The 14,982-nt window shown below is 38.7% G+C and overlaps 1 protein-coding gene across 7 annotated transcripts in view; it reads left to right on the top strand.

Moving 5' to 3' along the window:
- The window catches only part of PUR7 (purin 7), a 114,896-nt gene extending 104,367 nt beyond the window's left edge, over positions 1 to 10,529 (top strand). Inside the window, exons 8-13 of one of the 7 annotated variants that reach the window (XR_015689501.1) lie at positions 7,744 to 7,833; positions 8,015 to 8,065; positions 8,188 to 8,234; positions 8,779 to 8,903; positions 9,025 to 9,079; positions 9,173 to 9,744. Coding sequence is in view for 4 of the 7 variants with exons in the window: in XM_087671657.1 (XP_087527783.1) it covers positions 7,744 to 7,833; positions 8,015 to 8,065; positions 8,188 to 8,234; positions 9,025 to 9,079; positions 9,173 to 9,235 (306 nt within the window). In the remaining 3 variants the exon portion in view is untranslated. Of the gene's footprint in view, positions 1 to 7,743; positions 7,834 to 8,014; positions 8,066 to 8,144; positions 8,235 to 8,778; positions 8,904 to 9,024; positions 9,080 to 9,172; positions 9,745 to 9,947 lie in introns of those variants that run through there. The other 6 variants (XR_015689500.1, XR_015689499.1, XM_087671657.1 and 3 more) reach the window with 6 other exon arrangements.
- The last annotated feature ends 4,453 nt before the right edge of the window (positions 10,530 to 14,982 follow it).

Below are 14,982 nucleotides of genomic sequence, written 5' to 3' on the forward strand. Positions count from 1 at the left end.
TCTGCATTGCTTTGAGAAGATTCTCCTGATCTCAATCTGCCTGTCCATGGCGAAGAATGTGAACCACTGCTAGAGGACGCTCCAGGTCTACTAATATCTTATGACTGCTGTTGTGAATTCTGTGCAGCATTATCATTTTGTGCATCTATATTATCAATCACATTTACTGGTTTATACCGGCTACTCATCTCATCAAAAACATCTCTGTTCACTGTAAACTTACGAGTAGAAGGGTTATAGCATCTATACCCTTTTTGCTGCAGAGAATAACCAATAAAGATGCACTTCTCAGCTTTTGGATCCAACTTGGATCTCAACTCATCTGGCACATGAACATAGGCAATGCAACAAAAAATCTTCAAATGAGAAATATCTGGTTTTCTATCAGTATAACTCTCCTTTGGAGTCATCCCATGTATTGCTGCAGTGGGAGTTTTGTTCATTATGTAGACTGCTGAAGCAACTGCCTCAGCCTAGTAAAAATCTGGTAGGTCTTTTTCGTTGAGCATGACATGAGATACCTCTCCAATATGCCTGTTTTTCCTTTCTGCAATTCCATTTTGTTGTGGGGTATGACTGTATGAATATTGTTGCTTTATGCTATGCTTTTGTAGGAACCTTGCAAACTCATTTGAGAGGTACTCGCCCCCTCCATCTGACCTTAGGCATTTTATTTGCAGGTCTGTTTTTTTTTCAACCATAGTTTTAAGAGTTTTGAAATGCCCAAAAACTTCACTTTTTTTTTTCATAAAATACACCCAAACTTTTCTGCTATAATCATCAATAAAAGTGACAAAATAATGACAGCCTCCAAGAGGTGTAACTTTAGTAGTCCACACATCAAAGTGGATTAATTCCAATGGCTTCTTACTCTCTTGAACATATCTAGGAAATGGTTTCCTTGCTTGTTTTTCAAATTGACAGGCTTCACATACCTTATGCATTTTTGCAACCTTAAATTTAGGCAATCCTGCAACAATATTTTGGGCTTGCATTGATTTAAGTCGCTGTACATTAACATGACCAATGCGTTTATGCCAGATATCAATATCTGCAACTACACCAGTCCCATATGCAAACATTGCTGCACTCAATTCAGGCATGTCTGCATCCAATGTAAACATTCTGCCATTCTTATTTCCTTTTGCTATTAAGCGACCTTTATTCTTCATATCCTCAACAAAGTATCCATAAGAATTAAATCTAACCTGTAAGCCCTGCTCAACCATTTGACCAACAGAAACTAGGTTCTTGGTGATATTCGGGACATGAAATACATCCGACAGGTATTTCTTTTTCCCATCCTGCATAGACAAATGAATTTTTCCAATCTGCACAATAGGATGTGCAATATCATCACCAGTCTTCACAAATCCTGGTTTTTTCATTTTTCTTGCATCCTGCATTCATTCTGCATGACCTGTCATGTGGTTTGATGCACCTGAGTCAACATACCACATATCGTTGCTTTCTTCTGCACTTGTCACAGAATTGGTCATGTGTTGCACCATAAATAAATGCTCATTTTTGTCATTATCCTGTCTACTAGAAGATGCATAATTCCCTTGTTGCAATTTTCCATTCATGATGTTATTTTGCTTTTTATAGCAGTCTTTAGCTATATGACCCATTTTACCACAGTAGTACCATTCATCATTGCTGTTTGCATTTTGGCCTCTTTGCCATCCACCACGACCTCTTTGGCTCCCCCTGCCTCTAAAGTTACCACGTCCTCCTCCAAAGGACTGGTTTTCTTGAGTTTGCTGCATATTTTGATTTCTACCACGGCCTCCAGATCGGCCTCCTCTACCTTTGCCTCTACCTCTTCCAGCATTTGAGTAAAAGACAGCTTCTTTTGAAGTTCCTCCTGAAGAAGATGCACCACCATTTCTTTGCTCCTCAGAAATTAGAAGAGCAATCAACTCTTCAAAATCAGGAAATCTTTCACGGACGGAAATCGATGTTCGGAACTGTGCATAATCCTTTTCTAGACCATTCAAGGTCACAGAAACTAAATCATCATCTTCCACTGGTGACCCAATGGAAGCAAGTGTATCTGCAATCGTCTTCACGTTCATGTGGTAGTCATTGATGCTCATACTTTCTCTTTGCACATTGTGCAACTCTTGCTTGAGCTGGATTTTCCTGGCTTGCGTATTTGTGCTATACATTTTTGACAAAGTATCCCATGCTCCTTTGGCCTACTTGCATTTTGAATATGCACAATCATAGAGTCTGAAATGCTGATAGACAGCCAGTACATAACTTTCCTGGCTCTCTCATGCCATGCTTTAAATGCGTGCATTTGCTGTTGATTGGGAACATCAGGAAGAACTGGTTCTTCTTCATTTCCTGCAACGAATTCCCAATATCCTTTTCCCATAAGGAAATTCGTCATTCTGAACTTTCATGCTTGGAAGTTGTTCTTGTCAAGCTTTTCAGTGACAATCTGTGAAAGAGAATCAGACACCATTATTTGTAACTGTCAACCTTTTAACAGTCAAATGTAGACATGCAGGCTCTGCTTGGTGGCACAGGGAAGATGACTGAAGCAAGGGAAACCTAGATATGGGACGTCTGGCATTTTTCAATGCTTGTGGAGTCCTGTTTTAGTTAAGTCAAGGCTATGGTGGGGTTTTGTAAGCGGCACAATCATGTCCTCAAGAATGTTGCCCGTGCCTTTCGAAATGCTGAATTCTCCATGGATGTTGCAAATACTTTTACTCTTATCAATATAATATACGTGTCCGGATTTTTAAACAAAGGAACTTTTCACCTCAATGAAGAGCCTACAGAATCTGAAACAGTTATGGTTAAGGTATTAGGAATGTACTCCCAGAATGTAATTCTGCATGTGTGTGTGTGTGACATGTCATGTCTACAAAGGCCACACTTGCCTACATAAGTAAAGCATATTATTCCCAACTTAGACAGTAACACCACTCATTCTGCCACTGCAAAGAACACAGCTTCAGCCTCACAAGGGCAAATCTGCAAAACTGACGAAAGTGGTATTTGACCACACAGTCACTTCCTAGTGACGATTTTGCATCAACAGGCAACAAGGATGATTCTGTAACTCCCAATGTCTTTGCGCACAGGCATACGATGCAATTTCTACAGTAACTTTTTACCGACCTGTAGAACAGTGGTCGCACAGCATAAAACAGGGTCTTTTCCTGAGTACGTGTAGAAAACTTCCGCCTTCAAAACATGCCCCGAAATGGCCTCAAATCCAAAAAACAGAGCAGTCGAGGGCTAAAGCCCTCACCCGCAGCATATACTGCCCTCTTGCTACACCGCGAAGGGCGTGTCAATCTGAGACAATGCACTCTTGCACTTTCCGGCTGTGCTACCTACAGAGACTTGCTCCCAAAACAGAAAAATGAAAGCAACACTGGTCCTCTTACCAGAACACTGCGAACTTGGTTTGCTTTCTTGAGCTTCTTACCACGAACAAGGCTCTGATACCATGTCAAGATTGTAGGAGAGAAGGAAGGAGTCTCACTTGTAGCTTTCTCGCTTGCACAATGGGAGAATACACACAAAGGTGGAGGCTTTCCTCTTCTTAGTTGTGTAAGCCAAAAGAACTCAAGTACATAGAAATAGAAGAACTCTATATATGGGTCTCAAACCAAACTCAACTAACTAAGGTGGCATACTAACTGAGCCACGAACTAGAGTAGATAAGGATAGCTGTCATCTAGCTATTATTCATGGGCGGTGTACCAACTGCATCTGCAACTGACAAGTCGGTGACATAAATGCACAATGGTCACCCTGGCATATCACGAGTGGAGCTCGATATCTCAACAACATGTACAAAAGCCCTTAACACAAGTCCATAATTGAAGCCTTCAAGATGATGAGCAGTGAGCACAAAGGCTCTTGTAAGCTATAACTTATTGTAGAAGAGTTCATGTCTTAATGTGATATCATGTGGCCATCCTAAAAGGCATACTTTGTGCAAACACTCTAATGCTTTCATAAACACTATGCTCGACTAGATGCCTCAGTCATGTGTAGCGATTGCTTTACAAGATTTATACCCATAGCCATGGCTGCTTTAGAAGACATTTGCCCATAGCCATCTCTAAGATCCATGTTACTTCACAAGACGTATGGTCATGGCCATCGCAAGAGATCCACACTAGTGACATATCTTAAGCATAAAAGCATCCCATTCAAGCTAGACAAACATGTATTTAGTGCCTTGCACTTTGCATATCAAGCAAAATACACTGACATGTAACATAAAATGGTCCAAAGCAGCATGTGCACTGCTGCTGCCATATACATGTTCACAACTGTAGTCCAAATCACAATTACCCAAAGTGTATGATACTCTGTGCCATGGTAAGCATCTATACACAACTACCTAACAACACATATAGCCTTTAGAACGTTGATCATAGCAAGTCCCAAAGCATATATAGTGTTAGTATACAATGTCTCGAATGTGCATAAAGTGCAGCAAGTAACCAGTAGATATCTAGCGTATTTGACAAGGAGTGAAAGTATTGCCTTTCTCTTGAGCATTAGGCAATACTCTAGATTTGCACTATGCTGAGATTGATGGAGGTTGGCTCCAACTGAAATGCCTCAAGGTAAAGTTGCAACAATTGAGGTGAATCTGCTAAGTCCTCTTTCATCCACTTTACATCCAATGGTGTATAGTTATTAAAATTCATCAAATAACGATGGGAAACTTTACCTTTAACCTTGTAATCTTTAGCCTTTTCCTTGGGTGTGGGAGTCATAAATTACTGGCTGTGAATATGAAGGAATAGGAGGTACTACTCTTGCATTTGCATCAGCCACACCTATGCTTGGGTTATTAGGACCAGCCCCTAAAGTTTGTGCTCCATACTACCTTGCAAGGTTTCCCACATGTCCATACAAGCTTGATTTCAACCTTGGCTGCATGCCAATATTCTCATACATGCCATGTTGCATTCCTGGCTGTGCATCACCCAAAACATTGCCCTTTAATTGTTGCAAACCAGGCTCTAAACCAGCAATATAAGCTCCTTGCATATTAGGATCACTTGATGCATTGCCATCCATGGCCTAGAATGTTGAACCACCTCCAAAATAATGTGGATGTGCAGATGGTTGTTGCGCATAGTTGGCTGCCCGAATGCATGCTGAAAATTATTCCCTGTGCATTCATACTATCACTATGCCCATGTATAGACAATTGAATTGGAGCCTTGTGCACATTGGGCTGCTGCCCTTAAATGCAATAGACTGAGGTTGCTGTCCATGTGTTCTTCTAGCATGTCTAGAATGTGAATGCCTCTTCTTGTGCTTTGACTTTTGAGGTCCAAGCATTACATCGGAAAAATTGGGGTGTTGAGTAACATGTGCTAATGCATTGGTTGCATTCATCAATTGCACGTGATCCAAAGCATTGCATTTGTGTCATCTTCCTTGGTGACTTTAAAGTTCCACTCAAAAGGAGATACATTCACCTATAGTTGCATTAGTGTACTGCTGTACAACGTTGTCGTAGACTTCAATTGAACCTACATTGTGCAACAATTGCTCCTCAGCAAATGATATTGAGTTGTCATCACTTGCATCTCATTCCTTGTGAGATATCTTGCCGTATTTTTAAAAATTCATTGTTGTACACTAAATTAGGGTAAGCCAAAACTTGTATGTGCACCTCAAGATGACTACAGCTCACCCCTTAGAAAAGTTGGTGATGTCCTGATGAAAAAACCATGGAACCAACTTGTAGATTTGATCTATAGGGTAGTCAACATAAGCTTATAGTACACACTATTCAATTTAGAGAAGAAAATAAGTACAAAGAACCCGAGAGCTAGAGTACTCTTATATAGTAGATGACACTAGATTGGCCCTCAATGTGAGCGCCTCTTACAATATTTCTTTAATATTGAAGTTAAGGATTCACACGAACCACTCATGACCGACCCATGCGATCAATACGATTGTCACAAACCAACACTCGTTTTGTTAATGATTCCTTGCATGCCTTGCTCTTCAATGGACCAGATTTGCTCCAATTGCCATGCCCTTAGTTGCCCTCACCAACCTTGACCAATGATCTTGAATCTGGCTCAATTACACACAAATGAGTGTGTCTTGAATTATACAAAGTTGCAATTACTCCAATGTTGAGTAGTATGACATTGAAAAATGCATTCATGGTCTTTCACTGCTGCCACACTAGAATCAATGAGAAATTTGCACAAATCTTAGTCCCAAACTGATCTGATTTGCCAAATAAGGCCTTAGCCCTAATTGTCCAACAATCTTAGAGGTTTGCCCTAACAAATACACCTTCAATTCATTGTCAAATTGAAGTAATTCAGACTTGTAAACCTGCTGTCCATACCCTAATCTTTGGCATGCATTTGCTTGAGATTAGATGCTGAATTTAATGCTTTCAGTGGTTGGAAAATCAGACCCATGTCTAAATACATTTTCCATGATGTCTGCCTTGAGTCGTCAATGATTAGGTGATCCAAAGCAAGGAGGAAATTGGGGGTTTTGGCTAAAATGTCTTAAACAGGCAATTCCACACCCAAAATGATTGATTTGTGCAAACCCTAGCCATTGATCTGCTGTAAACTGCAAACGTAAAACAGAGCTTACTCATCCCGACAAAGAGAGAAAGGAGAAGAAAGAGATTGATTACATGCTTTCTAGCACCTTGGGATGGCTGCAAAACACTCTTCTCTTGTTGGTTATCACAAAAAATCAGGAAGCATGCCTCTTCTTTGTTTGCTACAACTCTCCAAACTTGGATTGCTCTCAAAAGTGAGAGAGCAGGAGCCCCAAATAGCCAATATAATCTTTCCAAAACTAGCTAATCCTTAATTAAATCTCGTTTTTGATCAAGGTCTAATTAATGACTCAGTCATTAATCATATGTGAGTTGCTTATTGGACGAGACTTTAGCTTAGGGCTTGCTTAATAACTTAAGTGCCCTAGGTGAGCTACTTATTGGGCGAAACTTTCAATATAACTCAATTCTAAGATATGAACTTTCAATTTAATGAAATTTTCACATTGCACCTTGTTACTTTTGCATTGCTCTTGTTGCTCTTGTACTACATAGCCTATGCATTTGTCAAGTGTATGCCCAATGTCAAATCCTTCACTATCTGTGCAATGGCCACCATGCCAAGAGCTAGGGGTACGAGAATTTAAGTTTATTTTAATTAAAGATCTTCGTGAAGTTTAATTAAACCATTAAGTTTCATTTCACATTCTAGTGACACCTTTAGACATGATGTTTGAGGAAGAAAGATTTAGGTGCACGTGACAAGCCTTGTAAGCACATTTAACTGCAGAATTGGCCACATTAAACTCAGGTTGGTTGGAGCATACTAAGGGTGAATTTGTGTTGGATGCCAAAGACTTGGCTTGCAGACATTCCAAGCAAAGATAGAATGACAAAATCATTGATTTTTCAATGCTGTCCACATTTGGTTAAGAAAATTCAATCATTGTGGCCCACTTCAATTGTCTTGATATACTTAATCTTATTTTTCAGGGAGACATGATACAACCTGGTAGTATCCGCTTTCTTGACATGTTTTAATTATTTTTCTATCAGGAGTAACGTCACTTTTTCCAAATGTTGCATGTTTCTGGAAACTGAAGTTCGTGGAGCTATATGAAATGTAGACCTCAGAGCTTAAAACTACATGTACTCGCAATAGTGAGCAAAATTTGGATCTTAATGGCTTGAGTAATCTGTTTCAGGTACACACACCTGATTCTAGTAGGTATTGGCTAAATGGTTCATATAATGAACGTTTCAACAAAGGCCTAGAGCCTGAAAACATTGATAAGGTTATTTTATCTCCATTCTCTACAACACCTTTGTTGTTTATTTTCATGCAGCTCAATTGTCTGATTATGTGTACCTAGTGATTGCTCTTCTGCTCTAATTCAAATCCATATGTTGCTGGTTTTCTTATTCATCTAAGTTCTAGACTAATGCTAAATGTTGTCTTATGCAAATCTCGACCAGGAATTTCTGCGCCTTTGGTTCAAAGCACATTGTGACCCCTATAATGATAAGGTGTATATATTAATCCTATGTGTTTGTGACTTTCTTGAGATTCCTTTGTTCAAATCTTAGTTCAGTTTACTTTTTACAGGTAATTCCTTTGTTCAAATCTTAGCTCAGTTTACTTTTTACAGGAGCTACCACAAGCACCAGAAGATCTCATAGCTGAGCTTGCAAGGCGGTAAGAAGTTTACACAGCCTTCATTTTTCTACTGCACTAACACATCATACCCAAAACTTTAACGCACATAGATTAGCTATCTGGTTTTCAAAAAGACTTTGTTCCTTTTTTTTGAGTAGTAGTGATTCTTCTAAGTTGTTTTAAAAGAGAATATAATACCTGCCCGCCTTTCTGGAGCTTACATGGAGGCAGATCAGGCACAAGAGCAGAGTTATCTCAAAGTCATGTGAGAAAAATGGAACTTTTGCTATTTAAACTGCTTAAAGAGCTTTAAAATAGTGCCGAATAGTCTAAGTTACCTACATCACAAACCTTTAAAGGGTAAGTTGAAACAGAAGCCTTGAATTTATCTGGAAAAATCTCCTCAAAGAGGAATTGACTCTGGTATGGTGCAAGTCCCATCAATGATAGCAATGGTGAAAACGCTGACAATTTTTCTATATCAGATGTTTTCAGCAAATTTAAGCTTTTTAAAAGTAAAATTTGGGTTGAAATCTTCTGAAAACCTATATAACCTAGCCTCATCCCATTTTCAAGTACACAGAAAGACTACTAAACTGGGACATGAGCCATTTATGTGGCACTACTACAGCACCCTTTTAGGACAACTGTATCGAGCCTTATAAATTATAGTCATTACAGTTGCACTCAGTAGCAATCCTTGGAAAGGTCATTCTCATTCTCATTTCTCTTTATGTTCTTTTGTGATTGGGATTCTTTCATTGCAGGTATATTCAATAATGTCCGATTTCTCCTTATGTGATTTGTGAATGCAATGATTTTGTTGCAGATACATACTACTGTATGAGACCATTACTGGTGAAGAGTTTTGTTTTCCATCCAAGGTAATGCCCTGCTGGAGTATGTTCAATATCTAAAATTGATCGAGGTGTTTATCAATTTCTTATGTTCACACATTTCTCTTTTGGCCGTTGCAGGAACCAATTCATGATCGTATATCAAGGAATGTGAAGGAAGCTATATCACGGTTGGGTTGTTGAAAGAGTGCTCTGCTTCCACAGATCTAATCTTCTGCTTAATGCACGGTACATCTCTGTGAGTGCTATAAAGCTTCCCTTCCAAAAAAACTTGTGGATAGCAAGGTCTGATGGTCCTTTAGGACAGCTCTTAGGGAATGCAGGACTGGAATTCGTGTCAAAGTTAACAGCACTTGGTTTTACAGGCATGTGGTGTATCATATCACATATGGTGGACAAGTTGTTAATTATTGTGTATCGAATTCATATCAGAAATCACGAGCCATTTGTTGTGCACGACATGATGAATGTGCCAAATTTACCAATGTCTAATATCAACAGGAAACAAAAATCAACAGGCCAAGGCATTCAACAGGAAAAAAAAAACTTATGATTGTGACAAGAGAAAACAATGTCTAATATCAGGACAGAACCAAAACTGCTAAGCACACTAGTGTAATAAAACTTCATTTTCTAGGACCTTGGAAGCCTGTCAGCTCAGAATGGAATGCAGCACTTAACCAGTTGTAATATCCCATCTCAGTTGAAGGATTTCCTTAACCTTTGGTGGGTGTTCCATGTTCAGCATAATGTACTATACAAATGTACTTGTAGAGTAGCACATAGGATAAATATCGTTTGATGATTACTCTACTAGTTTTAATTGCTTTGAATGATGACTGTATTATACTAAGATCCAAGGAGGAAACATCACCAGTGTACTTCCTGGATGCAGAAGTTTAAAGCTCACAAATTGAATGGATAGTCTATATGGGTGAACAGTGTCAACTGGTCATTGGAGACTTGTCGATGTTGGTGTGACATCACAGAAGCATCTGGCTAGGAAACAAGAGTTCTTCCTTTTTGTCGAGCAGTTTTTTTTGAGAGGCTTGGAAAATCCAGCCATGCGTGCCTAAGTAGTTTCAAAGGGCTCATGTCTTTTCTTGCAAGATCACCCATATCTGGCTAAATACGACGATGTGCTTCATGTCACCCATATGTGCCACATTAAGCACACAAGTGCACATACAAAATTGAAAAGATCTACCATATACAGGGATGCACTCAAATGTCTCCCATCATGAAGAGGCTAATGTGCATTACCTTGCAAACAACAATGTGCACTTTAAGTTGTTCAACTAATTGCCAATCCTCACTCCCTCACCTCTTTACAAAGACAGCAAACCATGCACGCAGACCATATACTCACAAATAGACCAACTAAAGCAAATTTTGAGATGATACTTCTTTATGAATAGGAAGAGGCATTCATTTGGCAAATGTGTCTTGACCAATCAAGGAAATCTTGGTGATGAGCTCTTAACCAAGAATGTGACATCAACTACAACTTGATCCAATGCACATGAATTCATAATCATAATCAATGAAAAGACTACCTTCTTTGTGGCCTAGAATAGTCTATATTTGAGTGAGGATCATTAGCCATTCTTGTTACTGCTGCTTTGATCCACATAGACAATGCACCTTTTCAAGTAGAATAACAAATGAGAGAACATCATTTATGGCTTGCAAGAAAACTCTACGTGTCATAAATTTATTTATGAAATTGTATGTGAAGTATAAAATTGTTAATGATAAACCCAACAAATTGACAGAATTATCATGACAAATTCAATATTATAGACAATGAATGACAAATTCAAATAACTTGTCCCATAATCCTTCCTTTCATAATAAGCCTAATGCTTATCTCAAGCAAGAATGTATGCTTTAATGATTATCTTAATCATGTTGAGAGGGGATTTTCGATGTTGCATGATTATGATAGGAAGCATCATAGTTATGCTTGTGGTAGTAAAGAAAAATTATGGACACTCACTAGTTATACAAGCTCTCATACCCTCTTGTCCACCTCATCATCAAGGCTAGAACAGTTGATCTTTGTAGTTTTTTATTGCATGGTATGCACTACATTGATTTCATGTGAAGTCTTGAGGTTATCATTCGCATCCGAGGAACCACTATATGCCCTAAGAATGGGTGCAGTTTGCAATGTAACTTCAAGCATATATTTTATCATATTGATCTCATGGCCATTGTAGTGTCAGGTATGTAGCGAATGATACTAGTTGATGATGGATGTGGAGAGCTTGGAAGAATGGCATGCTCTTTAAAATAAACAAAGGGAAGAGTGCACTACAACACCATGCCATTAATGTCATAAACAAACTAATATTGGAACAGTTCAAAGTACAAGAGCATAAGGTAATAAATTAAAATAAGAGAAACACAGGAGACACAAGGTAATGTAAATATTCATAAAGATAAAATAGATATCTACAACTACATAAATATCCATAATCACTCTACAAATAACTAGGTCATAAAAGAAAATATGAATACATAAGGCACAAAGCACAAGACAACATGCTATTCAACTTGGGATGGACACACATACAAAAGTCATTCTATGGTATCTCACACATTTTCTTACATATGGTCAAGATACACCACACCAACATGGACGGACTTAGCTAGGAGCTCAACCAAGAAAGTATAGGCCTCTAGTACATTTAATGTACTATAATCTAATTGTTTTATCACAACAAGGATAACAAGGAAAAGAAAGTGCTCTAATAGTCAAATAATTGAGTGACTTAGTACACTCTAATGACATTTGAATTTGAAAGGTAATAGCCAACAAAAGTACAAGAGAGAGTATGGGAGAAAAAAACTTTCCTTTACCAAATTGATACTATTGATGGGGTTGATGATTCAATCCACCCATGCATTTCTATGAGCATTGATGGTGATCTTGACAAATGTTGGATGGAGGATGGTGGGGTATAGAAGGTACGAGTGTTCTGTTATGTTATGCAAGAGGATAGCATTACCCATGTATATGTAGTGCCGAAGATTAGCTAATTATAGACACATATGGGTGTTTTGCCTTGACTCGCCACCCACACAATCCAATCAATCCATCGGTCACTACCCATGTATGTGGTATATGATAATCTAGAGAATATTCCAAGAAATATTCATATACCATCAAGTCAAGGATGCTCACCTCCTAGATTATCACCAAAGGTTTTGTTGACCCCCTTAGGACCCCCCTACCCTAGATGAGGCTTAGAACCCATGGATGGTGCATCTAATCACATGTCACCCAATGTATAATACTATATTCATTAGCTCTTTCCCACTTGATCCAACGTTCAAGTCTACATAGGTCATCTCATAACTATTTGATATTGAACGTTAGACCCCTTCTTACATTCAATTGGGAACCTTGCCAATGCCCAATACCCATCATGGCTTCTCCTCATTTCGGGCCTATAGATTTTAACACTTGGGCATGGGAAAGAAATTGGGAGGTGGGCATTTGAATGACTTGCAACAAACCTGCCTCAATATCGATAAGGTGTACTTGTTTGGTCCAATAGTGAGCTGATGAAGATGCCAAGTTGAGTGAATAGTTCCAACAGGCTTGAGAAATATGTCAAGACAATCTTCCTCTGTAGGACAATATTTCATCTTCAGAACTCCATCCTTGATGACTCCCACATAGAGTGATATGGAGTCTTTATGTGCTTTGTGTAGGTGAAGAACATAGGGTTTGTCACAATCACCATATGATTTTGATTGCCACACTTGGTGATTGTTGCCTCTTTAATTGGAATTCCTATATCTCCCAAAATCCTTCTTAGGTAGCAAAGCGTGCTGCGCCTGGTACTCAAACCTCCATTGAAGATAATGTCACAATGAGTTGCTTCTTTCTCATCCAAGAGGAAACGCCTGATCCAAGTGAGAAAACCAATATTTTGTCATTGATTTTCCAAAACCAATATCTCTTGTCCAATTCAAATTAGTGTCCAACTAAGGTCTTGATCGATCTAGATGATGCTATGGTCCCTTCTCCTCTCCAATGGTTCTCAAGAGGCTTATGTGAGAGCCTACTCAAAACTCCAATTGCATAACTAAGTTCTAGCCTAGTATTGGATTGAAAGGTAAGACTTTTCATAAGCTTGTGATATTGGCTAATGCTCACAAGTGGCTATGCATCGTCTAATGAGAGATTGCCAGATATTCTAGTTGATCAACAAAGTTTGAAGCTAGATGTTTGATAATATTCTTTTACACTATGGCAGTTGTCCACTTTGGATTTCCATAACTTCATCCAAAATTTTAGGATATTTTACTTGCATCATCTCCTCCAATATGGTCACATTGACAAATTGTCCAAACCCATTTTGTGCCAATATGTTTTCTATGTTCTAGTTGATGGACAAAGTTTCAAGTGAGATGTTTGATGATATTCTCATATACTATGGTAGTTTTCCACTTTGGATTGTCCATAGCTTCATCCAAAATTCGAGGATCTTTTACTTGCATTATCTCATCTAATAGGGTCATGTTGACAATGTGTTCAAAAGCCCTTCTTTCCTATTGATCTTCAAACTCCATTAACAGATGGCTCCGCCTCAATTGTAGGAGTTGGATACTGCTCATCAAAGTTCTCATTTTTATACTTGGAAAATGGCCTCCCTTGTAGCATCAAAGTAGGATTTTATGGTTGAGGAACTTCATCATTTGAGAGGTTCTCCTTATCTTTTATACTAACTTCGGCATTTGTTCTAGGCAACAGGGTGGGATACTTCTTTGGTTGATGATTACATAGAGGACCCTTTTCCCTCTACTATGGGTTCTTTGGTTGATAATAATATAGAGGATCCTTTCCCTCTACTGTGGGTTCTTTGGTTGATAATAATATAGAGGATCCTTTCTCCTTCACTACATGTGTTGGTTCCACAAAAACCACATTGTGGATATAAATTACCTGGTTAGACTCATAGTCATATAGGCAGTAACCTTTAGATTCCTAGTTGTACCCAAGAAAGATACATTCTTACTCTTTGTGTTGGGCTTTATGAGGGCTTAACAATAGGACATGGATAAAGCTCTTATTCTTTCAAGAGTGTTGACTAACCTTGGTTCACTATCTCTCACCTAGTCTCTCACATATGAAGCTGTAAGTCTTTATGCTCTCCTCTCATAATCCCAATGCAAGGAAGAAATCCCAATAATTCAAGAGGTCATAGTAGACTCATCTATCATGAATACTTCTAATCATGGTCGATTCTTGAAGGAGGAAGTAGATGGCCACATGCTCCATGTGAATACCCTTCACAAATCAAGCCTTCAATTCAATACTTTTGTGCTTCCCTCCATGCTACCAATAATTGATTGTAGATAAGTAAAAGAAGAGTAGATTCCTCATCCTTTGGTATCTCATTCTCTCTCTCACAAAACTTCCAATGATTATGGATGCCTTATGATGGATGGATTGCATGAAGAAGAGGATGAAATGGAGAATAATGCATGCAAGAGAGAGTTTCACTGTTGAAGTCCCTCATGTTGTCTCATTCACACACTCCCTCAATCTTCATCTTTCTCTCTCACTGGCTATGGTGCAAGCAACAAATGAAGAAGAAAGTTAGATCTCACAAGTGGCACACACAAGAGTGAGGACTTTATTAACTTGTTTGGCTTTTATATATTAGGGTTAGGGTTAGGGTTTCCACCAATAGTTGGGCACCCTACCCACCTTTATGACTTGTGACCATTTCTTCCAATAATTGATGCACACCACTTAGGTTAATTGGACCTAATCAAGACTAAAGTGACTAGAGTTACATGCTTGCAATCCTTTCATCCATTTCTTCTTCCTTAACCTAATCGGACTTAGCCTATGCTATTGTAGTTTCATTTTCATGTGTGTAACCGACACAACAATTGTGGGTGTGTTA

This window comes from Lygodium microphyllum, chromosome 29 (assembly GCF_053477565.2).
Source record: "Lygodium microphyllum isolate KBCC chromosome 29, Lygodium_microphyllum_v1.1.10, whole genome shotgun sequence".
Lineage (NCBI taxonomy): Eukaryota > Viridiplantae > Streptophyta > Polypodiopsida > Schizaeales > Lygodiaceae > Lygodium > Lygodium microphyllum.